Source organism: Biomphalaria glabrata, chromosome 2, assembly GCF_947242115.1.
Source record: "Biomphalaria glabrata chromosome 2, xgBioGlab47.1, whole genome shotgun sequence".
Lineage (NCBI taxonomy): Eukaryota > Metazoa > Mollusca > Gastropoda > Planorbidae > Biomphalaria > Biomphalaria glabrata.
This window is the reverse complement of record NC_074712.1, coordinates 35,553,866-35,581,784: the sequence shown is the minus strand read 5'-3', so window position 1 is coordinate 35,581,784 and position 27,919 is coordinate 35,553,866. Positions and strand designations below refer to the sequence as shown.

Here is a 27,919-nt window from a genome sequence, read left to right as displayed (position 1 = left end):
GGCGCCCTGGTGGAAACTAACCTAGACAAGGCTTTTCAGTCTCGTCGTGAAGTACTCGTGGAGAACTAACTGCTGACAATGGCAGTTGCCCCACGCGGTCACATTATCCTAAAGAACGGTCTCAACACCTTTCGGAAAAGAGAAGGGAGGGGCGACACATCTTTGCTTCATTCCTAGGCCAAGCCTTTTATGTGGTCTTGGCGATGATTTTTGTTTTAGAAATAAAATTGTTTTAAAACATGCAAAATTTAAAAAAAAAAGGCCCACCATTAGTGATAAAATTTATGACTGCTCTGGCCAATCAAGATAAAAGGTTTACTTTTACTTTAAGTCAACTTTTTTTTTGTTTTGATAAACATAATTAGCCTAGCCCTCCCTCAATAACTGAACATTTTATATTCACATAGATACACGTAGTTGAAAAAAAAAAAACAGAAATTATTGAAGTACAGCTCATCAACAGAGTAGTCTAATAATGTATCTTTTGTCCTCTCAAATGTATTTTTATGAAGTACAAGGCTGGGAAAACGCTGACAGGCAAGGGTAGAGGCTGGGAAAACACTGGCAGGTCAGGGTAGAGGCTGGGAAAACACTGGCAGGTCAGGGTAGAGGCTGGGAAAACACTGGCAGGTCAGGGTAGAGGCTGGGAAAACTCTGGCAGGTCAGGGTAGAGGCTGGGAAAACGCTGACAGGCAAGGGTAGAGGCTGGGAAAACGCTGACAGGTCAGGGTAGAGGCTGGGAAAACGCTGGCAGGTCAGGGTAGAGGCTGGGAAAACACTGGCAGGTCAGGGTAGAGGCTGGGAAAACACTGGTAGGTCAGGGTAGAGGCTGGGAAAACACTGGCAGGTCAGGGTAGAGGCTGGGAAAACACTGGCAGGTCAGGGTAGAGGCTGGGAAAACACTGGCAGGTCAGGGTAGAGGCTGGGAAAACACTGGCAGGTCAGGGTAGAGGCTGGGAAAACACTGGCAGGTCAGGGTAGAGGCTGGGAAAACACTGGCAGGTCAGGGTAGAGGCTGGGAAAACTCTGGCAGGTCAGGGTAGAGGCTGGGAAAACGCTGACAGGCAAGGGTAGAGGCTGGGAAAACACTGGCAGGTCAGGGTAGAGGCTGGGAAAACACTGGCAGGTCAGGGTAGAGGCTGGGAAAACACTGGCAGGTCAGGGTAGAGGCTGGGAAAACACTGGCAGGTCAGGGTAGAGGCTGGGAAAACACTGGCAGGTCAGGGTAGAGGCTGGGAAAACACTGGCAGGTCAGGGTAGAGGCTGGGAAAACACTGGCAGGTCAGGGTAGAGGCGGGGAAAACACTGGCAGGTCAGGGTAGAGGCTGGGAAAACACTGGCAGGTCAGGGTAGAGGCGGGGAAAACTCTGGCAGGTCAGGGTAGAGGCTGGGAAAACACTGGCAGGTCAGGGTAGAGGCGGGGAAAACTGGCAGGTCAGGGTAGAGGCTGGGAAAACACTGGCAGGTCAGGGTAGAGGCGGGGAAAACTCTGGCAGGTCAGGGTAGAGGCTGGGAAAACACTGGCAGGTCAGGGTAGAGGCGGGGAAAACACTGGCAGGTCAGGGTAGAGGCTGGGAAAACACTGGCAGGTCAGGGTAGAGGCGGGGAAAACACTGGCAGGTCAGGGTAGAGGCTGGGAAGCATTGAGAGTGAAATAAAAACTTGATAGAGAGACAGACATACAAATACAAATAACTTACATTCATATAAACCAGTCAAAATCAATATGAATATATTACAAGTTTTATTATATACATTACTAAGATTACAAGGACCAGTATAGATAATGTGCATGTAAATAGTTCAGGACGGACTGATTTCAACATACCAGCAAATATGAGATTCCAATCATTTCATTCAAAAGTAAACATTTTTCCACATGCAAACCTATAACCATTCAATAATATGGATAAACAAAAAATATTCATTTGTGTAATTTGTCATCATCAGCGTAACTTTATTTTTTTAACAAAGGAAAGAGACCAGACATATTTAGATAAAATGAAGATCTACCTTACCAAGAAATATTTGGTACCACTAGTGACTTTACAGACCAACATATTTTTAGAATATATATTTACACATTATACAACTGTAAAAAATGTCTAGTAGTCTAGCACATTTTTTTAAATTGATAATTATCTGTATTTCTGAAATTGTCTTAACTTGAAAAGAGTATATCACAGCCCTTCACTGCCTTTGTTGTCTGAAAACTCAAGCTTAAATGTCAGATTAATAAATCACAATATCCACCAAACATTTCACCATCTTGAGTAACCAAATATATATATATATATATATATTTATATAAGAAACCTCATTTTCTTTTATATCCGACCAGTTTTACAAATGCATTGCTGACAAGAATAAGAATATAAAGCCTGGAGAAAAGGATTGAAGAAAGACTTGTCGATGATCAGACTGTCTGCTTAGTATCTATGCTATTTCAATGCATTGCAAAGTGTGATCCATCCGCCACAGTTGTACAGTTACATTTCATAGAAATCAATTACTAAAAAATCAACAGATCAACTCTTTAAAAAAATTGTTTAAGTTCCAATAAACTGCATTCATAAAATGCTATTGTAGCTGGACTTGATCATTGCTTTTTTTATTGAATTTAACAAGGCTGTTATTGGCCAAATTTTAACTCAGATGCCAATCAATGTTTCTTAGAAGAAAAAAAAAGAAATATTTATTAAATATGCCTAAAATGGCAAACTGTGTACAAAATATCTTAGTATTATATTTATGTATGACACAAACAATGTACAGAACATAAGGCATAAGACTATAAAAGATATCATATCATTAGTGAGATTAGCAGCAGAAAATGCATTTAATTCAGATTTTTTTTACTCAGATCTTTTTTTTTTATAACAATTAACAAATATTTTATATCAATATTTATATTCCTAATAAAAACATAAACAACATCTAAACAAACATATTAGGAAAGCACTTACTCCAAATTCTATGCAAAGTTGGATGCAGATTTTTGTGCTGCCTCACAGAAAGGGATGAAACAAAAAAATGTGAAATGATATACTAACAAATTGTTTAGTAGACTAAGAAGTTAAAATTAGAAATATGGAATGAAGTTTTGCTAAGACGTTGCAGTCATTGTACTCTTGACATTATCTGGAATTGTGGGATTCTGTACGTCTGATGGCAGGATATCATAACCAAGTTTCTTCATATCCTTCATAATGATATTGAAAGACACCGTCACAAAACCTTGGCTTCTAACCCTTGTTACTGCCGATAGAAATTGATTTGTTAGCATCATTGCTAGTACAACTGTCACCTTTCTACTGTACAGCACAATTTAATTACTGGTAATTTAAGTTAATGCTCCTGAGTTTCAATGTGGTTGGACTTTTCATTTAGGATTTTAGTTTGACTATGGTTGGACTTTTCATTTAGGATTTTAGTTTGACTATGGTTGGACTTTTCATTTAGGATTTTAGTACCAATGATAATGAATGGGTCAGAACATGTTGGGGAAAAATAAAAGGGAATTGCTCATTGTGCTTGACAATCTCATTAGCATTTAACATGGTTATAACTAATTTAACTTAATTCTATTTGTCAAAGATGGATCTTTTTGCAAAAGTGCTGAGTATGTCATTAGAGAACTTGTGTATTGAATTGAGGATATCAAGTTAAATCCTTATTTTTCATTAAAATGTCATTCATTCAGGTGATTGAGTTCAGGATATCAATTAAATCCTTATTTTTTATTACAATGCTTTTGCATAGCATGTCATTCATTCAGGTGATTGAGTTCAGGATATCAAGTTAAATCCTTATTTTTTATTAAAATGCTTTTGCATAGCATGTCATTCATGCTATTGCATACTCAGTGGGATCTGGTCCAATCTCTAGCATACTCAGTGGGATCTGGTCCAATCTCTAGCATACTCAGTGGGATCTGGTCCAATCTCTAGCATACTCAGTGGGATCTGGTCTAATCTCTAGCATACTCAGTGGGATCTGGTCCAATCTCTAGCATACTCAGTGGGATCTGGTCCAATCTCTAGCATACTCAGTGGGATCTGGTCCAATCTCTAGCATACTCAGTGGGATCTGGTCCAATCTCTAGCATACTCAGTGGGATCTGGTCCAATCTCTAGCATACTCAGTGGGATCTGGTCTAATCTCTAGCATACTCAGTGGGATCTGGTCCAATCTCTAGCATACTCAGTGGGATCTGGTCCAATCTCTAGCATACTCAGTGGGATCTGGTCCAATCTCTAGCATACTCAGTGGGATCTGGTCCAATCTCTAGCATACTCAGTGGGATCTGGTCCAATCTCTTTTGTAGATGTCAGTGTAGAAAGAAGGTTTTCACACTACCTTTGGGGGGGGGGGGGTTAGCTAACACAACTCAACTTGAAGTGAATCTCATATTTAAAACAAGCAGTTAATGCCCCTCAGTAACACATTCCTTAGGTAAATTGAAATTATTGATCAGTATTTGAGTACTGTCAAGAGCGGGGGTGTGTAAGATGTGAGATTGTGTGTGTGTTTGTTTATTTTATGGGTTGGTGTGTGAATTGTTTTATCACGGGATTTTCAAGGGGGGACAATTAGGTTTTCTAGCGGTCAGTCTAGCAGTTGGAGAGCTGACCTGGTCTGAGTAGTGTGCTGGTGTTTTGTGTATTTCATAAGAGTGATATAATTGTGTGCTTTATTAAGTATTAAAGTATTATCGATATTCGTGAATATAAGGAGTTAGAGTTGATGTATACTAAGTGTTCGTATTTGAGTTAAGCAAGTATTAACAAGTGTAATTGAGAATCATAGCCTAGATCATCGATCCATATGTATGTAGTAAGGAACTCAGCACCCCGAGTTCCCTTGCAGTTGGGGGCTCTTGTGAAAGAAAACCAGGACCTCTCGTCGCAGAAATTTTATAAGTAGAGCAGTTATAAATTGTTATTGATGTACTTAAACTTACAAATATTGTTCTACATGTTATATTGTTGTTAATTTGACACTCATTCTATTTTAAAACATTTTTCCTCATGTGTTATGCCCCTTGATTTGGCCTGAGGAACGGCAGTGGTTTGAAGTACCAGTACAGAGAGGACAGCGACAGCCCGAAGTTGATCACGAGGACAGGTTGGATCACATGCAGGGAGTGGAAGTTAAGTGATTTGTTTTACCTCTCGTGTAGCTGAACCCTCTACTTTCTAGCCTCTATTTTCTTGCCTCTATTATAATTTGTTTCAATTTGACTATCATATATTTTCCTGCTTTTTTTTTCTTTGCTGTCATACTAGCCTCTCAATTTTAGGCTTCAGTCATCTCATTCTAAATTTATCGTTTCCAATTTTTGCTATAAAGGCAAGAGTCTTTAAATCAAAGTATTCTAACTTCCTATCTGAATCTAAAAATCTGATCATTATTTCAATTTGTATTTTTCTGTCTTGATCATTTACTTGCCTAGTTAGTCTTTCTAATCTATTGTATAACTAAAAATATTCTGCAAAATTAGGATTGATTTTATTTTCTTATGTATGTATAATAGAGCACTATAATTATTCTTAAGGTAGTAATTTAAGGTAAAAGAAATACTAGGACTGTTATTTTAAAAATTTCTGTAAACTTAGTGTAGCAAACGTACTGAGTGCTGTGTATTATAAGGATTAGAAAGTGAAACATGGAAAAAGAAAGTGAGGCAGAGAAACAAAGAAGAGAAAGGTTGGAGAGGGCGGAAAAAAGAGAAATGTCCAAGCTGCAACAGATGATAAGATTAAAAGAACTGGAATTGGAGGAAAAAGAGAAAGATAGACAGGAGAAAGAGAAAGAAAGGGAACACGAAAGAGAAATGAAGAAACTTGATTTACAAATCGCCCAGGAAAGAAATAAAACGCCAAGCGCAACTACCGGAGTCACGGCCCAGAGACCAAGACTGAGTAAAGGTTTCCCTGCCATGACAACCGAAGATCTACCCTGTTACCTCGACATGTTCGAAATGGCAGCTAGGAGAGACAAGGTTCTAGAAGAAGACTGGGCGGCACAGTTGCAGGAGAAAATAACACCTAAACTAAGGCAATTCCTGACACAGAGAAGATTAGTGGACTGCACTGACTATGAGAAGATAAAAAAAGAGCTCTTAGACTATGTGGGAATGACGGAGGAAGCCTGCAGAAAAAGATGGCATGACACTGTCCCAATTGAAGATGGCCCAAGAGAATTTTTTGTGGCATTACAAAAGAACTTCCGACAGTGGTGCGAGGTGGCGAAAATAGAAAGGAACTTTGATCAGCTGGAGGAGTTAATATTGAAAGACTCTATACTCAGTGCCCTAAACGAGGAGGTAAGAGAAGAGATCCTAGATAAAGAACCTGAGTCGTTGGAAAAGCTAGTTGATTTGTTGGAGAACAGAAAGATAATCTTCGCCAGTAAAAGCATTTTCAAGAAATCGAGAATTTATCAGGCCAACGCAGTGAGTGACAGAAGAGATTTGAATAGGCAAAATTACCGCTACCAAACCAGTCCTAGCAGAGCAAACTATTTCAGACCAAACATTGAGTACAATGAGCCCAGAAGAAATTTCATCAGACCTTGATATAATAATTCGTACAACAGAGCAAGAGGGCGATGGAATAGGCCACATTACACATTTAGCAACCAAGTTAACAACAGAAGAAACAACTATGGAAATAGAATGTACCAGAATAACCAAGGAAGGTATAGGAATGAGACAAGAAGGAACTACTCCAATCAAGCCGAATGTGCCGTGGTGCAATTGCCTGAAAGACAAGGGACTTGCAATCTGATTTACCACAATCCAGAAAGTGTTGGGGCTAACTTCATTATGAACGACAAGTCTATTGGATCACTAAAAATAGAAGAAGGAAAGCTGAATGGAAGAAAGGCGTCGATCCTGAGAGATAGCGGCTGTAGCGTTATCGCCGTAAGAGAGACACTTGTCAATGAAAAAGATATTTTGCCAGAGAAATGCTCCTTGTGCTTAGCAGACGGGCAAGTATTTATATACATAACCGCAAAGGCAATGCTTGACACACCTTACCTGAAAGGAGAATTCATCGTTGTGCTATTTCCTGAGCCGGTCGCTGATGTGTTAATAGGAAATGTGAAAGGTCTGTTTGTGTCAGCCGTAGAGACGAGAGGAATGAAGGACAGAGAAAGGGAAGAAACTCAAGTAAAGACTCCGATTATAGGAACAATTATAGAAGGAAGTCTAGAGAAGAAACAAAAAGAAAATGAAACTCGGGCACCACTATGGAAGAAAATAATGACCAAAGAAAAAGAAGTTGAAACTAATTATACTAACTTATTTGAATATTTTGAGGAGTTAAAAGAAAGACTACAAAGCACAGCTAAGATTGCATGTGATAATGAAGACACAGCGAGGCAAGAACAAAAACGACTATATGATAGAAACACTGTAAACAAAAGTTTTGCTACAGGAGAAATGGTATTAGTGTTGAAACCAAAAAAGGGAGATAAGCTCAAATTATATTGGGAAGGCCCGTACAAGATAGAAAAGAGGCTATCAGACTTAAATTACATAGTAAAGAAAGGAAACAAATCAAAGATATTTCATGTAAACAGATTAATCAAATATTATACCCCAGTTGAAGTAACAAGTAACAATGTTGCCAACAGTAGCTGTAAAAGTAACATTTTGTCTGCTGCATTTATTGGAGTCGTTGATGAATATGACCATGATGAAACAGGGCAAATCATTGATAATGAAATAGAAGAATTAAAACTACCGGAAATGATCCATGGAAATGGAGAAATAAACTAAAGGGCAATAACCATTAATAAAGACTTAAACCAAACTCAGAAAAATGAAATTGAAAAACTCCTTGAAGACTTCGCACACGTAATATCAGATGTACCAGGAAAAGCGAAAGTGGAACCTTTTAAAATAATTCTAACATCGGATAAGCCTGTCAATTTGTTACGTGCGCATCTTAGTGTAAATGTGAAATGGTGCGAATGCGTGTTGAAAGGAGAGAAGAACCAAAATGGAGGAATATGAACAAGAAAGTGTTTTCAGTATTAATAAAGAGTAAAGTATTTATAAACTGTGATTTGTCGTTTTCATGTCTAAAGAGTCTCATCCAATATGAAGACGTAACAAGTGGCGCCCAACGCAAAGGTAACCCACGTATCCCTCTATTCACAGGGGATCTCCTGTCAGCAGACAGTAGAGATAGTAAAATCTAGATCTAGAGACAGGAGAACATTCGATTCGATATTATTAGAAATAGACTATGGCGGACAGGGCTGAGGTAGCAGCGTTGAAGGAAGAGGGAAGGTTGTTGGAGCTTGAAGGGGCAGAACTAAGAAAATACGTACAAGAAAGGTTGATGGAGAGGGAGAGATTAGCGATGGAAAGAGAAAAAGAAAAGGAGAGATTAGATAAGGAGGACAAAAGAGAAAGGGAAAAAGAAAAGGAGAGATTAGCGATGGAAAGAGACAAAGAAAAAGAGAGATTAGCGATGGAAAGAGACAAAGAAAAAGAGAGATTAGCGATGGAAAGAGACAAAGAAAAGGAGAGATTAGATAAGGAGGACAAAAGAGAAAGAGAAAAAGAAAAGGAGAGATTAGATAAGGAGGACAAAAGAGAAAGAGAAAAGGATAAGGAGATAGTAGCAATTGAAAGGGAAAAGAAAAATGAATTAGTTGCCATTGAAAGAGAAAGATTGGCGTTGGAAAAAGAGACAGCAGAGAGAAAGTTAAAAACAAACCAAGAAAAAGAGAGTGATAAAAGAAAGGGGGAAACTACAGGGAATAAACTAGCAAAATATAAAGGTGCGATATTTGAAGAAGCTAAAATGGACATTGACATTTTTTTGAAGAAATTTGAAATTGAAATGAGAGAACTGGAATACCCCGAAGACAAATGGTCATTCTTATTATCAAAGTCATTTGTAGCAGAGGTCCCATCGAAGATATGCATGAACCAGAGCAGCTATAGCGTGGTGAAAGAACAATTACTACGAACGTACGGAAAAACAGAGGCGTATTACCGTGAACAATTTGTTAACTGTGCGATAGAAACAAATGATGACCCACAGACATTCATGGACAGAATGATCAGTAGTTTTGAAAATTGGACTGAAACCGCCAAAATAGAAAAGACATTTGACGGTCTAAAGACATTTCTAATGATAGACAAAGCAATTTATGAGTGTCAGGAGGAATTAAAAATATTTTTGTTGGAGAGGAAACCAAAATCCATAGAAGACATAGTAAGACTGATAAGGGCCTATAAGGTGGCACATCCAGATAAGAAACTATCCAGAGGCAGCGACATAGAAGAAATAGTTGCATTTAACAGAACAAGAGATACACGAGACAACTACATCAACAACGGCAGACGATATAGATATGATGAACAAAATAGGTTTAGAGGACAAGGAAGGAACCAAATGGGTAGTAGACCAGGACAGTTTTATAGTAACCGAGGTCGATACCAAAGAAATGTACAGGGACGATTCGGCGGAGTAAGGGATAGAAGAGATCAAAGCCTGTCAATGTTAACATGTGCAGGAAGCCTTGAGTATTTTGAGACCTTCGTGGGAAACAAAATAGCAAGGACGATACGAGATTCTGGCAGTACAATAGTGGGTGTTAATAAGAAATTAGTAGAAGAACAAGACTATACCGGCAAATCCAGGAATTGTGTGATGTTTGATGGGAAGACTGTACAATTACCAATTGCTAGAATTAAAATTGATACACCATATTTTACTGGAATTGTGGATGCATGTGTAATAGACCATGCTCATATTGATTTGATTATTGGAAATATTCCAGGTATAAAGAATTGCAATGGAAAGGATATGGGAAATTGGAAAAAGTGTTTCGGAATGAGTATTACTCGATCCAAAGGTAAGGACCTGGATGCAGGAGATCTGGAAAAATTATTCCAGTTACCAGATAAGAAAAAAAAAAGAAGGATTATTACAAAACTAAGAAACATTAGAACTTAATAATGTAGTATTCGACAAGGAAAGGTTTAGTACAGAACAAAAAAATGACCTAGAGATGCGTCAGTTGGCCCAGAAAGGAGGTAGAGGAGGAAAATTTTATATAGAAAGAGGAATTTTGGTAAGAGAAATTGAGTCACAAGGAAGAAAAATTATACAGGTTGTTGTACCAGCTGAATTTAGAAATATCATATTGAAGAATGGGCATGATGAAGCATATGCAGGCCACATGGGAATTCACAAAACGAAACAAAGAATATTTAGGGACTTTTATTGGCCATCTATTAGTAAAGACATTAAAAATTATGTGTTGTCGTGCAAAGTTTGTCAAATGAAAGGCACTAAAAAAATCAGAGCTCCATTACAAAAGGTAGATATACCAGAAAGGCCATTTAGTAAGATTGCGATTGATTTGATTGGACCCATGCCGGTGATATCAAATAGGGGTCATCGATATATTCTAACTGTGATAGACGTGTGCTCAAGATGGCCAGAAGCTATTCCACTAAAAAGAATTGAAGCCAGTGATATAGTTCAAGCGTTATATACATTATTTACACGGTTTGGATTTCCTGAAGAGGTACTGTCAGATAGGGGCACACAGTTCCATTGTCAACTAACGACAACATTTTTGAAAATGTTTGGAATTCGGCAAAGGTTTACAGCCCCGTATCACCCGCAGAGCAACGGTATTTGTGAACGTTTTAACTGTACGTTAAAGAAAGCGTTATCGAAAGTAGCAGATGACAAGCCCAAAGAATGGGATGTGGCATTACCCTCAATCCTTTTCGCATACAGAGAGAGCCGTAATGAAACCACGGGGTTTTCACCATTTCAGATGATTTATGGAGGAAATCCAAGAGGCCCAATGACAATTCTTAAAGAACTAATACTCCCACAAGAACATGTTGGAAATAAAGAAAGTTACGATATAGTGACAGAAACCAGAAATAAAGTAATAAAGGCTTGTGAAGAAGCGAGCAAACATGTACTTGATAAAAGTGAACTAACACAGTCTAGGGTGAATGAACACAGGAAATTGACCAAACTAGAAGTAGGTCAAGATGTTTTGGTATTACTAAAGGATAAGGAGAATGTACTATTCACGAAATGGTTGGGTCCTTATAAGGTAACAAGGAAAATTAGTGATGTGGATTATGAAATTAAAATTGATTCAAGGCTGAAAATATTTCATGTGGATATGCTAAAAGAATTTAGGTCGCAACAAAAAAGTGAAAAAAGCAGTAAAGAAGATCCATTGGTCATAGGTACATCCGTGAGTGTAGACTTTGAGACAGAGGAAAGATTGGGACACATAGAAACAATTTCAACAGATGCCAGTCAAACATGGAAAGATGTGGAAGTGACGGGAATCTCGTCAGACAAAACGAAGGAAGTAACAACATTATTGGAAGATTTTAAGAATATTTTTACAGATTTACCAGGAAGAACGAATATCATAGAACATGATATCAAATTAACAGGCAGAGTTCCAAATAAACTACCTCAATATGCTGTACCATTACATCACAGAGAAGCGTTACAGAAAGAAATAGATGAGCTACTTAAATTGGGAGTAATAGAACCATCTAATTCGTCATGTGCTGCACCAGTTGTGCTGGTTAAAAAAAAATGTGGCAACATTAGACTGTGTGTGGATTACCGTCAACTAAATAAAGTTACAGAATTTGACCCATTCCCAATGCCACAGGCAGAGGAAATGTTTACTAAATTGAAAAAAGCGAAACTTTTCACCACGTTGGACCTTTCTAGAGGATACTGGCAAGTACCTCTAAAGGAAGAGGCTAAACCCCTATCTGCATTTAAGACACCGTTCGGCGTCTATCAGTGGAATGTGATGAGTTTTGGCTTAGTAAATGCCCCAGCCACTTTTAACAGGATGATGGCAAAGATACTGGGTCACAGAAGAGACACTATTTGCTATTTGGATGACATCTGCATCTTTAGTGAGGATTGGAACGAACACTTACAGAGTCTAAGAGAGATATTTGCTATTATCAAGGAAAACAATCTGACATTGAAACCAACAAAAATAAAAATTGGACTTAGTGAAATTCCTTTTTTGGGATACAAGATAAAAAATGAATCAATTACACCATTGGAAGAAACAGTTGCAAAAATAATGGATATTAGTATACCAAAAACAAAAAAACAAATTAGAAGTCTTTTAGGTCTTTGCAATTTTTATAGAAAATTTGTTCCAAATTTTGCAGAAATGATTGAACCTCTTACAAATCTTACAAAGAAAGGGAAATCTAACATTATAATTTGGTCTGAACAATGTCAAAGATCGCTAGACAAGATTAAGAGGGTGTTTTCTGAAAAACCAATATTAAAATTGCCTGATAGTACAAAGAATTTATTTTGGCAACGGATGCTTCATCCATAGCTATAGGGGGCTGTTTGATGCAAGAGTATAGTGGAATTGCACACCCTGTTTTTTATGTAAGCAGGAAACTAACCCTTGCAGAATTAAACTATGCAACTATTGAAAAAGAGGGGCTGGCAATTGTGTGGTGCATAACAAAGCTAAGTTTTTATCTGATGGGGGCTAAATTTCAATTATGGACTGATCATGCTCCGTTAGCATTCATTAATTTAAATAAATGTGGTAATAATAGAATTGCTAGGTGGGCGTTACAACTGATGGACTATAACTTTGAGATCAAAACAATACCGGGGAAAGAAAATGTTGTGGCAGATACATTATCACGCTGTACTTAAAGGTTGGGGAGATTGTGTAGAGTATATCATGACTACTGACATTCTGTTAAGAATTAAGCTGTTTTATTGTGTACATTTGTAAATTCTGGCACGGAGTGTAGTAGATATTCAACAGAGAGTTGTTCAATTGTGAGTGTACACAACAATGATTAGTGAGCAGATATAGATTTGAATTGAATTATAGGCGGGGAGTGGTATTAACGAAATCTGCATGATTACATAGAGATATGTATAGATATATATATGTCAATTGTTCATAATAACAATTAGTATTGTGATGGTTACTATCACAATTGGTGAATATAAATGTTATATGTTAAAGCTAATGTTAGAATTGTATTGGTATTAATATGATTTTGTTTTGTATGACATTATGGTTCACTATGTTACAGAGAATTTAGATTATTTTTAACTTGGAATAGGCTGATAAGATATGTGGTGATTAGTATTTTGGACGTTCGATGTACATCGAACTTGTTAAACAGGGGGGGTGTTACGTGCGCATCTTAGTGTAAATGTGAAATGGTGCGAATGCGTGTTGAAAGGAGAGAAGAACCAAAATGGAGGAATATGAACAAGAAAGTGTTTTCAGTATTAATAAAGAGTAAAGTATTTATAAACTGTGATTTGTCGTTTTCATGTCTAAAGAGTCTCATCCAATATGAAGACGTAACACAATTTAAAACCTTATAATGTACCAATGGCATTGAGACAAAGGCTACAAGAAGAAATTGAGTCGATGATTAACATGGATATTATTGAAGAGAGTGAATCGCCTTATGCATCTCCTATGATCTTAATCAAAAAGAAAGATGGAACCTTGAGACCAGTTGTTGATTATAGGCAACTAAATTCTATAACAAAATTTGATGCAGAAAGCATACCAGATCAAGAGGAACTATTTATCACACTAAGGAATGCCAAATATTTTAGTAAATTAGACCTAACGAAAGGTTACTGGCAGGTGCCATTAGAAGAGAGTAGTGAGCAGTACACAGCGTTCAAAGTACCTAATGCACACTATCAATTCAAATATCTCCCATTTGGTTTAAAAAACAGTCCTAGTTTCTTTAACAGAACAATGCGTAGAGTGCTAAAAGGTTTAGAACAAGTTGTTTGTTATTTTGATGATCTTTTTGTGTACAACGCTGATTGGCAGAGTCACATGTTCTCATTGAGACAGGTGCTTGAGAGGTTAGGAGAATTCAATATTACTGTTAAGCCTAACAAGTTACTAATTGGGTTCCAAACTATTACATTCCTAGGCCATAAGATTGGCCAAGGCTTTCTTCAGCCTGAAAATTCCAATGTCAATAAGATTCTGCAGCTACGGTACCCTAAATCAAAGAAGGAAACCCGATCATTATTAGGTCTGCTCAATTATTATCGCTCCTTCATTCCAAACTTTTCAAGCTTGTTGTCTCCCTTTACTGAAATTCTTAAAAAAGGGCACCCTTCTAAAGTTGCTAAGACTGTGGAGGGGGAGGTTGCATTGGAGCGTATACAAAGATACTTGACTTCTCACCCCATTTTAATGTTGCCTGATCCGGATAAATGTTTTTATCTACAGTGTGATGCTTCGGACAAGGCTGTTGCAGTTGCTGCTCTACAGTACGTGGGAAACAAATTGCATCCTGTCCGTTTCCTCAGCAGAAAATTACTCCCACGTGAATGTAAATACAGCATAATGGAGCGTGAGTTGTTAGCATTAACATGGGGAATTAAGAAGTTGGAACACTTCTTGTATTCACGTAAGTTCATTGTTTGGACTGATCACCTGAATCTCAAGTATCTCAAGTCTGCAACCACCAATGCTCGTATTGCTAGATGGATATTATACCTTATGGACTTTGACTTTGAAATTCAGCATATAAAAGGTACAGACAACTTTTGGGCTGACCCATTGTCTAGGCTGACAGTTTGAACTCACATTATTGTCTCTGTCAGAAGCATACCTGGTATTGTAACGTTTTCAGACTGTGCACGTCTCAGCAATCCAGTATGTACGTTGAACTTTTTCAACTATGATCGTCTCGTCAGAAAAGTTACTACTATTACTGCTACTACTATTATTATTATTGCTCAATTAAAGTGACTGAACTGTTCATCTCTTTGTGTTCTAATTGTACTTTGCACAAGACGCGTCGTCTCATCCAGTATTGAGAAGCATCGGAAGTCAAGTCTTAAGCTCTAAATTTACAAACAATAAACAGTACATTGTAACCTGACGTCACAAGGGAAGGAGCTGGACAAGTGGAACAGATGAAGATTAGTTTAGTTATATTATTAGTTTTATTATTTCATATGCATTATTATTGATGAACCTGTTTTGTTTGGTAATGGAAAGATAATTCATGTATTTTATTAATGTTGATGCATAGAAACAAAGTATTCATTATTTCATACTTAAACTCGTAGGTGTAATTTGTTGAATTGCAATTAATTACTTATGTAAACATAATAATATGTACTGTGTATTTTTGAGTAGTATTTTTTTTAACCATGTTGTACTTCAACAATGTCATTAATAATTTTTTTTTCAGTGTAAATAATATAGACTTAGATTTTCTGGGAAAATATAGGGGAAGCAAGGGGGAGATGTCAAGAGCGGGGGTGTGTAAGATGTGAGATTGTGTGTGTGTTTGTTTATTTTATGGGTTGGTGTGTGAATAGTTTTATCATGGGATTTTCAAGGGGGGACAATTAGGTTTTCTAGCGGTCAGTCTAGCAGTTGGAGAGCTGACCTGGTCTGAGTAGTGTGCTGGTGTTTTGTGTATTTCATAAGAGTGATATAATTGTGTGCTTTATTAAGTATTAAAGTATTATCGATATTCGTGAATATAAGGAGTTAGAGTTGATGTATACTAAGTGTTCGTATTTGAGTTAAGCAAGTATTAACAAGTGTAATTGAGAATCATAGCCTAGATCATCGATCCATATGTATGTAGTAAGGAACTCAGCACCCCGAGTTCCCTTACAAGTACCACATTCTTATTTGTTACATTATGTTTGGTCTTTACAGAATTATTATTTACTTGCATAAGCATAAAAAAATACCTGCATTATGTACAGATGGTAAATGTTTATTTACAAAATAAAAATCTTTCCTTTTTTCAATTTAATTAAGACTGCTATCAAGCTGAGGAAAACATAGTGACTCAACAGTCCCCAGAACTAACATTAAAGAAATTTACCAAACTAAAAAAAAACCTAAGCCTACTTATCAAAAATGTATACAGGTACATACATATTAACCCATTAGCTCCTTCTGCAGTTGGAAAAGTTTTCCCGTTTTTGTCCTAAACCGTTGTAGAACATTTCTAAAACCCCCTATTCAATATACTTGATTTAAACTTTTTAAAAACAAGATTTCTTCTAGTCTCGTTGAAAGCGTGATTACAAATCATTTTGGAGATTACCAATTCAATTTTTAATAAAATCGGAAAGGTTTTTATTTTTTAAATAATTTTTCAAACGAACAGGCCCATAGCCCCAGTGTATAAGCCCCAACGTGGGAAGATGACTATTTTTGAAGTTTTTTACATTCTAGTGGTATTAAACGTATATATTTTTTAAAACTAGACATATAGTTCTATTTTTTAAAGTTATTTGTTTGTTTATTTGTATTAGATCTTCAATTTGATTATTTTTTGCAAAATACATATTTTTTAGGATTTTTTAAATACGGAGTTATCCCTCCTTGCTTAGGACTTTGAAGAGGGTTTTTTTGAACCGGAAATAGGAGCTATTGGGTTAAGCACTTTATGAGGTTAGTGAGCTTTAATTAAGTAATTAAGTACTTCTAAATGCCTAAACATTTTTTGAAGGTTTTGTAACAGCTCTCCAAACAAATAGTAATTTATTTTAGTGGGTTGGATACTAGTTAGGATACCAATACAACAAATATCAACCATGATAGCAAACAGAGGTGATGTTTCCAAGTTGTGGCCAGTTTGATTAAAGTATTCTAATTGTTAGAGACTCAAATTGTAAAATTTATTCTTTTTATATCTTAAAATAGTAATTTTGATTTATTTTTTTTTTGCATAATGTAAATGTTTTAGACACAAGTTTTAATTATTTAAAACAGCCAACAAACTAGTAACACTTTTATGAATTAATTTTTAAAAAATTATAATTACAATTATTTGTTTAAAAAAAGTATTTAAAAGTATTTCCTTGTGACCTGTTTTAAAAGCTAGCTTCAGTTTCTATTACCAATAACAAACAATACCTTCTCTTCCCTCCCCTTGAGCCACAACTCTTGGATTTACATACTCTGGTCGTCGACCCAAAAACCATGCAGTCAACTTCTGAAACAATGATGATGACTCTGGCACAAACATTGGAATTTTCAGCTTATGTCTGAGAGTAAAGATATATTATTTTAAATATCTTAAAAAGAGGCAAATGTGAATTAATAATCCTATTATTATTAGTAGTAGTAATAGCAGTAGTGGGCTAGCATGTATTATTATTTTAAATCTAATGAATATGTGAAAGCACTTTTCTGATAACAAACAAAAAAGTTATTGAAGTTTAATCATAACAGGATAGTAAATTACTAATGAGCAAAATATATAATTTCATCAGAATGTGTAAAATATATATGGAGAGAAAGAGTTAATAAATAAAACTGGCAGGCCAGAATAGAGGCTGGGAAAACACTGGCAGGTCAGGGTAGAGGCTGGGAAAAAAAACGGCAGGCTTCGAAAGCAGTGGCAGGCCATCATAGAGGCTGAGAAAACACTGGCAGGCCAGCATAGAGGCTGGGAAGCATTGCAAGAGAAATAAAAACTTAATAGAGAGACGGACACACAAATTACTAATATTCTAGACCCTATTTAGAACAATTCTAGTACATAAACAGAAATGTAACAGTAATATAAACAATATGATACCTACTGTAATGAATCATTTCCACATAGAAAAGAAAAGAAACAATGCTAACTTTAAAACGCCACTGTTGCTTTTTACCTTAAAAATGTATGTGTAAAATTAACAAAATGCTTACAAAATGATTAAATGAAAAAAAAAGTTTTTTACTGACCTGCCAGGAGTGATAGGAATATGGCACACACCATAACCACGCACAACGTCTGTTCCAAATGCATCAAGCCCATAAGAATAAACTACAAGCTGTGGCCCTAATGCAAAAGAGATGAGTTACTATTTTGTTTTAAAGAAACCAATAAAACATTAAACTATATTTAATTTTTTTTTTTTTATTTTGTTCTATTATTTATTTATATTTTTGAGATGTTAAAATTTTTTTTCAATGTAGTAGAAATATAGTCTCTTTTTTTGTCCTACACAAGTTTAAGTAAAACGTGATAATGTTTTCATGAAAGTTTATAGTCTAATACTTACAACCCGAAGGACTTGTACTTTTGAATGTGGCATCAATTGGAAAGTTCCAAACAAATCGTTGATACTGATCTCTGCTCTTTTTTGTAATCTGAGTTATACTTTCTTCAAGACCCTGTGAATAAATGAGTCATGTAAATTTACAGTGATGATGATGATTAAATGATAATGAGTTGACATTTTTTATCATAATTTACATATCATGCCAAATTAAATTTTGTAGACTATCTGATGAACTCACAGAAGTAATAGCCCAGTCTAAGCCATAAGAGAAGCAGTATTTGCAATAGATATCATCAAATTCTGGGAACTGAAATAAAATATAGTTTTTAAAACCTTTTTTAAAATCTTAAACCAGTGGCATATATCCAAAAAGGTTTCTAAGTGCAGCTAGATAGCCAAAGTAAATATAAATGACTACAATTACATTAAAAATATAAATAATTAAAAATGTGGTATGCGCGCTGATCTGTTGTCAATGTTGTTTGATCGTCTTGATGGTCCCTGGTTCATAAATGCCCGCTGCCATCCCCCATCATTTTTAGGGGGAGGTTTGGACTAGCTAGGAAACAGATTATCTAAAGTTCAACTCTGATGGATCATCCGAAACATGTCAAACATTTTTAAAAAATAATTAAATATCAACATATACAAATACAATCCTTTCATTGCACCAATTTTTTCATCAAATGTTTTTGAATACTCAGAATCATATTTCATAGGCCCATAGGGGATAGGGGAGGTCATTGTTAATGTCATTAATGATACTGATAGTTCTCATTTATTATTTATGATTATGTTTGCTGCTTGGAACAAATCTTTCATATTGCTAAGCAATAAAGCTCTAGATTAAATCTAAATGCTATTGAGCTATGGTTTCCTTTAAAAACATACGTGTCATAAGAGTCATGGTCATTGTTTAGTAATAATAGTAACATCAGATCATGTAAAAAAAAAAAAAAAAGTCATGTTTACACTTGACAACGGTAACTGAACGGTTGGTTATCTCATAATAAGTAATTTCTACTCTAAGATTTAGAACTAAATCCAGTTACAAACATACAAATATGGTAAATAAAAGTGAAAACATTTCATTATAATTTATTACGAATTTGATAAGTTTTTAAATGCTAAATTAACCTCTGCACTCTCAATTTGTCCATTTATCATAACCAAAAATACTGACGGAGCAGCCATTTTCAAGACTATTTAATTTATTTTCACACTAAATGTTTATATATGAAATATTTAGAATAGCTATGTTACACTAAAAGATTTTATTGAAGAAAGTAATATTTCTGATAGCCTAGTAACTTTTGCAAAAAAAATACTTTAGATAAATTTTAAAATACAAAATCCTATGCTATGTGACGTAGATCTATATGTATATAATATATATATATATATAAAGAACTAAATAGATTCAACAGCAAAACATTTATTGTAAAAATAGTAAAAATTCACAGACCTATATAGGTCTGTCTAAATCGTAGCTCTCTTGCTATGAAAATAACAATACTGCATGTTATCAACTTTTACAGGTGGACTAGACCTACATTTATTAGTATTAGATTATAATTATCTAGTAATATAGATCTAGAATCTAGGTATTAGTATTAGATTTTAGATAATTATTATATAGATCTAGGTTAGATCTAAATTAGACACCCATTACCTCCTATTTAATTGTAACTTACGACCAATATTCCAATAAAATAATCAAGAGGAGTCTCACTTGTCACTAGACTCAGCCTGGACTCAGTCTCAGGCAGGCTTACCCAAATATTAATACTTGAAATATGCCAGCCATACTCTCATTATAATAATTATATCATTATACTCATAATCTCATATTAAATTAGTCATATAGAATAATAGATCTAGTAGATGATATACTCAGATACTGCCCATATTTAACTTACTTTCTTAGTTATGAGTTATCGCTATGTCTTAGCCTGTCTAAGGCTTAGGCGCCTTACTTAATAATTATGATTATGATAATCATCATTATGAATCATAATGAATATGATCATTATGTCACACTCACAGGGATTTGAGTCAGTGAGTGACAGTCTTACTAAAATTTATAGTAAAATATAAAATTAAATTAAATTACTAAAAAACTTTTTACTTAGACTTAGTCTTAGACTATACTAGTACTCATTATTAGTATCATTTATTAGTCATTGAGTAAACTTACTTACAGTCAAACTTAGCCTTGTTTGTCTAAAAGCTGGTTGGAAAACATAAAAAAGAATGGATCTCCCTCTCTCTTAATAATATTGTTCTAAGAACAGCTGCTGACCTGGAAAAGTGGAGGGATTTGGTTATGAGAACTGTCATAGCACCCCTAAGATGAAATTCAAGGGACAGATGCGATGATGATGAATATCATTTTACTTTTATGTTCCTAGATCTATTTGATTTGTAGATGAAGAAATGAAGATTTTTACTTCTGCAAGATGGCAATTGGCAGCCAGGGTTTGAATTAAGGATCATCATGGTGACACATGTGATATATGCTTTACACTATTGTCTTGATAGTCCAGTGTTTGAAACCCACCACTGTCATTCCCTGCCATCCTGCATGAGGTTGGGTTTGGACATTTATTTATAATCTTCATTTCTGAAGAAACATTCAAAACTTTTTTTTTCAATACTTAAACCAGTTACAAAGGAAAATTATGTTCGCTTTATCTAGAAAAAAATTATTTAAATTGGATCTAATACTAGTTAAACATACTCAAATACAATGTAGATAAATTCTTCATTTTTTTCTGTTTAAAACTTTATATCATTTCAGGATAGTTCAGACTGACCAGATAAAAAAAAAGAAAATTACTTCATCATGCCGAGATCACAGCCTTCTATGTCTGAAGAAGAAAGGAGACAGTTGATAGAAAAATTGAACTCAGATCTTGAAGATTTTGTTGCTGAGAGGTCAATAGCTGCTAGGAATAAGAAAAAAACTGAGCCTGAAGATACAAGAACTATTGATGAAATAGCTGAGGTAAAAGATCTTGAAATGGATAGATTTAAGATAGCAACACATTCCTACATTTTTTTCTTGTGTTTTGTTTGTAATAAGCTTTCATAAAACTGACTTAAACTAGATAATGTTTTATTCAATGAAACATTAACCATATAATATTAAATTTCACTGGAAAAACCTAGTTATGTTTAATTAAAATTAAACGAAAAAAAAATCATTTACATAAATATATTTTAACCATTTTTATTTATCATTATTCATTTTATAGATTATGCTTATTGGAATAAGTCTTTACAGCTTATAACTAAATACCTGCTAAGAAGATAAAAATAGGGTTTATAAACCTTTAACTCAGTTATGTTTAAAACCTGAAAAATGTATATTCACAATGAAAAGAAATCGTTAAAGATAATAAAACTCATTACTAAAGCTATTCATTTATGAAATTATGGTATAAGATTCTTTAAGTTGTCTTGGCTCAATGCGTGCATTCACAAACAAATTTATTACACTCATGTATAAATATATTCCTTTGATTCTATATTTAGGAACTAAAAAATCATCCAGCCTTTATGACTGAAATAGACTGGAGCAAACCTTTGCCTCCTGAAATTGAAGGGTTAATGCAGCTTAAATATGAATCAGAAAATCCAACAGGTAGTCTTTTGTTGTTGTTGTTTTTTTTTTCATCTTAATATTTTATAGCTTTTATATAGCGCTACTTTCATGCTTATAGCATGCTCAGAGCTCTATGGTCCAATCTCATTTGTGGACAAGTGAGGAGAGGGGGTATCTGGGAGAAGGTTTTCTGTGCTACCTTTGGGTGCTCAGAAAGCACAACTCTACTCGAGTTGGGTGTCAAAGCTCAAGACCCTTCACATGTAGCCAATCCAAGTTCAAGCGTATTTAGTCTCTCGACCACTACAAATTTACTTTATATTATATATATATCATCTTCATTTAATTCATATAATTTATAACTTTGCAATTTTAGTTACTACATTTAGTTAGTATGATACATTCCTTTTATAGTTTAAAAGAAAAGAAATAAAACTCCCACCCACCAAAGAAAACATGGCATTCTTGTGGATCAACCTATTTTTGTTTATTCTTAATATCTCTAATTGTCATTGCATCCAATATTAACATTTGGTCAGGCAACTGGAAACAATTTTCAAATACATTTTCATTTTAACCAAATATTTCTTTTTCCAACCTTTCCATTTCCAAATATTTGGTTCCAGCCCGTGCTGATAGTTACAGAGATGATGGAAATGAACAGTTTAAACTGAAGAAATACAAAATAGCTATTGCCAACTACACAGAAGGAATAACTTGTAGATGTCCAGATGCTGAGTTGAACGCTATTTTATATGCAAACAGAGCTGCTGCCCAGTTTTATTTAGGTAACAACTTTAAATTACTATCAGAATATAGTTTCACTTTTCATAGATTATTTTTATATTGGTTTTAATTAGCAGATCTCAGCCTTTTTTTTTTTTTTTTTTTTTTTTTTTTTTTTGTATCTATCCATCCATTCTAATGGTGATACAGCCATGAGGATCAATTGTTTGCTGTCCATTCAAATTTATCCTGTGTTTTTCATGCCTGAACTTTAAGTATTTAAGATCTCTCTCCTCATTATCAAGCCATTTTATTCATTATCTGCCTTAGGGTTTTGGTAGCTTAAGCTACAAAAGCACATTGGCTAAGAAGCTAGAACCTTGGCCTGTATACTTAAACTCTTAAGTAATTAAAGAACAACAAACTCAAACCCTTTAGTTCTGAATTTGATGCAAAAAAAATACAATAGAAATAAAATTAACTTTACTCATCCTTGAGGGGGTTTAATACAAAGACTAACAAGGAAAAGACCAAGGCAGTTAGACAAATATCTAGTAGTTTAGTAGCCAAAGTCCATCTAGACTCATCATGATTTGATTAGACTCATCTGCAATAATGACCTCTTTCAAAACATCAAGATGGCAATGAAGTAACTACATAAGACAGCAAATGACATAACCTCTCAAGAAAATATCTATATATATCATGAAGGGAATAACCTGGAATAAAATGAAATTTAGGTTGGAAACCACTTTTTCAATTAGAATATGCAATTACTTGGTGAAATCTTTTACAATGTAGAGCTTTTGTTTTGTTTATAATATAATATTCTTAAAGCTTTTTGAAATATATTCATGCTAGTTGAACTTCCTTACGATTCTTGGTGGTGATAAGTGTTCCTCAATTTTCTTAGTGAATGTCAGGTTTCATAAAAAGTTTTAGAAAAACACATATTGGTGGAGGTTCAATAACTCATATTTGTTGATGTTCAAATATTCATATTGGTTGAAAGTAATAGTGTACTTCCCTTTAATTTAGATGTTAATATGCTCACACATGGCTTCACATCATAAATACATCTAGCATAAAAGATTTTCTTTTCTTTATCAATTCTTTTGGAAGCCTTTTTGTGTATAAAATATTTTTACTATTATACTCGGACTATTTAATTTTGTATTGTATTTGTTTTTTTAACTTTGGAGTGACTTTGTGTTCAGTTTTACCATATGTGAACAACTTTATGACATACATTTCAGGTAACTTTAGATCTGCATTCAATGATTGTATTTTTGCTCGCAAGTTTAAAGCTGACCATATGAAAGCCATTGTTAGAGGTATGATAGAAATTTTGCTAGATGTACAAAACACAAGCCCAATAGTTCTTAAATTTCACTTTTTTTTTCTGAATAATTTAAATTATTTCCCCTTTTTTCTCAAGTTTTCTAAATTCCTAAAAATAAATCAGCTTTTTTTTTTTTTAAGACTTTGATTTGAAAGAGTTCTCTTTTCAGTATTAAACAAATATTTGTTTCTATACCTTTGGGGGTATTAGTTCTTATTTGTTCTATACTTTAGATGAATTGTTATCATTGAGAGAAAATTTAGGAGCAACAGAAGTAACATATTTGTATCTGTTTCACAAAATAAACAGTATGACAGTTAATTAGTAAAAATAACAGCCACAAATCACTAATTGAGGCTGTAGAATATAGTACAACTCTCCTGATTTTGTCCAAATTATGCTCACTATGCATTAAAGATTAGTATTCTCATTCGTTTGACTAGTAAAAATAATCCTAGTCTTCATTTGCCATCTCCACATAAGTCATAGCACAAAATTTCTCTTTGCTTATAACTTCATTCAAATTTCCTTGTTTCAGGGGCACATTGTTGCTACAAAATGAGCAAGTATACCGATGCCATCAGATGGTGTGATGCTGCTCTCATGGTTAGTTCAAATGTTAAAACTGTGGTCTCCAGCTTTGCCAGCTGTTTTTATTTTTGTAGAAAATCTTTTAAGAGAAAACATTCAATATTCAAGAAAAAAATTAATAAATGCTTTTCTATATGGGAAATTTGTAGTACGTTTTTATCAGCTGTTAATTATTATTTTATCATTTTTTGTTCCCATTCTATAGTTTATTTCACACTCTTTATACTACTTATGCTATCACCTAGTTAATTTGTTTGAGTCCTTTTTTTTTTCTTTCTTTTGGTACATTTTGTGAACCAAATAAGAACAAAAGTAAATAATGACTGCTAAAAGAGATATATATAGACATCAACTGCCTTTAAAAGACATTTATTTGGTTTTTCAAAACTTTCAATTTTTTGTCTTAGTGTTAGTTGAGCTTATTTCATTTGATTTGCCTTTTCCTTTGTTGCTCAGCATTAATGTATTTCTATTTCTCCATTTCTATTAGTCCTATTACTGTATTTTCTAATGATATTTTGTTGAACTGATTCTAGATAGATCCTGAAAATAAGGAGATATTAGAGCTGAGAGTAAAAAGTGAGCAAGGAAAGGTAACTTTCTTTCTTATCAACGAGGAAATATCTCCACTGATTATTGGCCTTTTGAAGATTTTCTGTTAATTATAAGATGTAAAGAATGCTTTTAAATAGGCTTATTATACACATTGCTGTCAACATTGAATCTCTATAAAGTTTTTATTGTTGATTATGGCTTTGGATTTCATGGCTTGTTAGTTGTAATACTTGCAACAGATGATTTTCTTTTGCTGACAGAAAGCTGTTGAAAGAGATGAAAGAAAGCAAGCTGCACAGGAGCGCAAGGAAGAAGCTGAAGAGAAAAAACTACTTCAAATTATATTGGTGAATATTTGTGTTCTTTAAGCTAGGTTATGTTCATTGTTTGAGTAACAACTGATCAATGTGAATCTCCTTGATGTATGACAATCCTGGCTATTGCAACATGTTTTCATATAGTAACTGAACAGTATCTGGGGCTACTTAGCCACATGAATCATAGCACATTTCATTATTCTGTATATATATTAAAAGTTTATTATGGAAAATATACTAAATCAGAAGTACTTTATAAAAAAAGGAAAGGGTGTTTATGAACTAAGTAACAGCAGATTTAAAAGTATTGTATAGAGCATATGCTGACAATTAAAAAATAATTTAACTAATCTTTTTTTATGAGTGAGCAGCATCACTATTTTCAAGTTCTCTGATAAATTGTTACTTCCTTTCAATAGATGCGAGGTATTCAAGTGGCTAGCATGAAGGTTTCCAAAGACGTCAAGTTTGACCCGCTGCTTCTGACAGCATTAGAGTCCCACAACCCAACTGGGGCTAAAGTTCATGTTGATGGAGAAGGAAAACTTCACTGGCCTGTCATTTTCTTTTATCCGGAGTATGCTGAGACAGACTTCATACATGACTTCAATGAGGAACACTGGTATGCTATATAAATTATAAAAAATATTTTATTAGATCTCCAATTTCTGAAATGATCAAAAATGTTCTTTCATTGTTAATAGAATATGTTTTGTTTTGTAGGTTTGTCTATTGTAATATTTTTACATTCCAACTTCAGTAGCATAAATGCTAACAAATTATTTTTTTTGTTTTAGCTTCTATGACCATTTGGCTCACATGTTTGGTCCAGAGGTAGAGCCACCATCTTGGGATGAGGAACATAAGTATACAGCTGATACTATAGAGGTGAGCAGTTCCTATCTGTTGTAGTCTTTTGGTGTTGTGTTAAATACAACATTATAGAGAAGCGTAGTGCAATATAGAAGAATGAATGAATGTTTATCATGTTTTTGTAACTTGTACGTCTAAGACATTGTTTTCTCTAACAATATCTTAGAGATTTGTGTGTATATTTGTACAGCCTTAAAGTAGCTTGATTCACACTTTAAGTATTAAGCTGCTGCCTTGAAAATCAACATATTATAATTAAAGTTTAAAAGTAATTTTACCCTTTCTGACCTTGCTATTCATAGGGCAGATGATGTTTCTGATTCTATGGATGATAGTTAACAAGGGTGTGTTGTGATCAGCACAATGACCATTAGCCTTTACGTTCCACAACTTATGTCAACTACCCATTAGAGTTGGGTGGACATGGGGATGTCCTAAAAATCCCTAAATTCAAAACTCCTTGAGAGCCCTTGTTTTGGAAGCCAATCTCTTTTCCACCCGGCCACTTGATTTACAGTAGCTACAGATAATCTACACAAATAATTGTCTTCAACTTCATCTGAGGAACTAGAGGAGGTAATATAAAAAGCATTTAATTTAACATAAAACCGCCTCTTGTAGACCTATATCTTCTTCTTGATCTTATGTTTCTTTTAGATTTATTTTGAGCACAAAGAAGACGAGAAACTCTACAAAGTTGACCCTCATTCTAGTCTTTTACAAGCTTTACAGCATCAAAAGTAAGTCTAGTGTATACACTTTTTTTTCAGGGATCAATTGCTGAGATATTTAAATCATAAAATAAGAAAATGTTGCATATGTTTGTGTACTTGTGTTTTCTTTGCAATTTTATTTGCCAATAAAATGACTTGCACACTAAACTCTTCCAGGCTGAGGCCAGTTACCCATAAGTAGCTGGGTCAACTATGGTTTCAGTCAAGGATAGAAATGCACAGCAGAAAATGCAAGTGCAGGGCATATTTTTAGTAAAAAGTCCTACTTATGAATAACTGATGAGTGATGACATTTCTTAGACAACATTTTCCACAAAGTTTTGAACACTATGACTTATCAATGGCCACTCACAGACATATACTTAAAAGATCAACAGTAAAATTTTTGTTTTTTTTAAAGCTTTACTGTGATTAGATTACATTCTTCTAGTGCACATTGCAACCTGTTTTGTTTTTGTGCTACTTTAAGTTACTGATATATTTCTTATATTTTTACTTTTATTTCTTTTGCTACCAGTTCATTGTGGACCTGAAAGTAAAAATTATAATCATTTACTAAACTTTTTTTGTTGTGTTACAGGTACCTAGTTTATGCTGGGACTCCAGGATTTATTCTCTGTGTTCGAGACTCTAGATTTCAGAAAGAATTATTGAACAGATATAAACTTTGACATTTACATACAATTAAACATTTATTAAATGTAACAATGTGTGTTGGGTTTTTTTAGCTTTCTGTTCAATTCAACAAAGTAGAGACCATTATTGTGGAAACATAGTTCAAATAAATGCTCTGTGTCTGACTGTGTTTGGGCACGAAAAGTACAAATATCATCAGTCATTACGTCTGCAGTAAGAAGGACTGGGGAAATATATTACAGACTTTTTTGTTCCATGTTATAAAGTATAGTGGTTTCAAAGCATCAGAACAACATAAAAAAAAGGTTGGGGGTTGTCAGTTAAGTTTTTGACAGAATAGATTACATTTTCTAATTATTGCCCTTGGATAACTTGTATTATGGCAGACTAGTTGCACAGTAGAAAATTGTTTATCCGTATGTCAGTCATCTGGACTGCCT

The 27,919-nt window shown here is 34.4% G+C and overlaps 2 protein-coding genes across 4 annotated transcripts; one reads left to right on the top strand and one right to left on the bottom strand.

Annotated features, from left to right (window-relative positions):
- Nucleotides 1-1,727: 1,727 nt before the first annotated feature.
- LOC106059348 (B9 domain-containing protein 1-like) lies at nt 1,728-19,319 on the bottom strand. The gene is made up of 6 exons (XM_013216929.2): nt 19,236-19,319; nt 18,337-18,405; nt 18,099-18,210; nt 17,779-17,875; nt 16,963-17,093; nt 1,728-3,258 (listed from the first exon to the last, which is right to left on the bottom strand). The coding sequence occupies exons 1-6, from the start codon at nt 19,290-19,292 to the stop codon at nt 3,107-3,109; spliced, it is 618 nt and encodes a 205-aa protein (XP_013072383.2). The 5' UTR covers nt 19,293-19,319; the 3' UTR covers nt 1,728-3,106.
- Nucleotides 19,320-19,586: 267 nt separating this feature from the next.
- LOC106059349 (tetratricopeptide repeat protein 4-like) lies at nt 19,587-27,551 on the top strand. 3 transcript variants are annotated; one of them, XM_013216933.2, is made up of 12 exons: nt 19,587-19,636; nt 20,899-21,105; nt 21,636-21,744; nt 22,332-22,493; nt 23,688-23,765; nt 24,312-24,379; nt 24,901-24,957; nt 25,180-25,266; nt 25,656-25,858; nt 26,034-26,124; nt 26,767-26,849; nt 27,424-27,551. In XM_013216933.2, exons 2-12 carry the CDS (start codon nt 20,944-20,946, stop codon nt 27,512-27,514), a joined length of 1,191 nt encoding a protein of 396 aa, XP_013072387.2. In that variant the 5' UTR covers nt 19,587-19,636; nt 20,899-20,943; the 3' UTR covers nt 27,515-27,551. The 3 variants fall into 3 exon arrangements, with proteins under 3 accessions (XP_013072387.2, XP_013072386.2, XP_055876232.1); XM_013216932.2 differs by having other exon boundaries at nt 19,616-19,702; XM_056020257.1 differs by lacking the exon at nt 19,587-19,636 and adding an exon at nt 20,133-20,156.
- The last annotated feature ends 368 nt before the right edge of the window (nt 27,552-27,919 follow it).

What these genes read in the sequence shown, in the direction of transcription:
- LOC106059349 (XM_013216933.2), top strand. Translation starts at nt 20,944, where the DNA reads ATGCCGAGATCACAGCCTTCTATGTCTGAAGAAGAAAGGAGACAGTTG. An exon ending in CTATTGATGAAATAGCTGAG is followed by an intron (nt 21,106 to 21,635) that starts GTAAAAGATCTT and finishes TTCTATATTTAG; the next exon opens with GAACTAAAAAATCATCCAGC. An exon ending in TATGAAAGCCATTGTTAGAG is followed by an intron (nt 23,766 to 24,311) that starts GTATGATAGAAA and finishes TCCTTGTTTCAG; the next exon opens with GGGCACATTGTTGCTACAAA.
- LOC106059348 (XM_013216929.2), bottom strand. Translation starts at nt 19,292, where the DNA reads ATGGCTGCTCCGTCAGTATTTTTGGTTATGATAAATGGACAAATTGAG. An exon ending in ATTCCTATCACTCCTGGCAG is followed by an intron (nt 17,094 to 17,778) that starts GTCAGTAAAAAA and finishes CTTTACTCTCAG; the next exon opens with ACATAAGCTGAAAATTCCAA. An exon ending in TCAAGGGGAGGGAAGAGAAG is followed by an intron (nt 3,259 to 16,962) that starts GTATTGTTTGTT and finishes TTCTATCGGCAG; the next exon opens with TAACAAGGGTTAGAAGCCAA.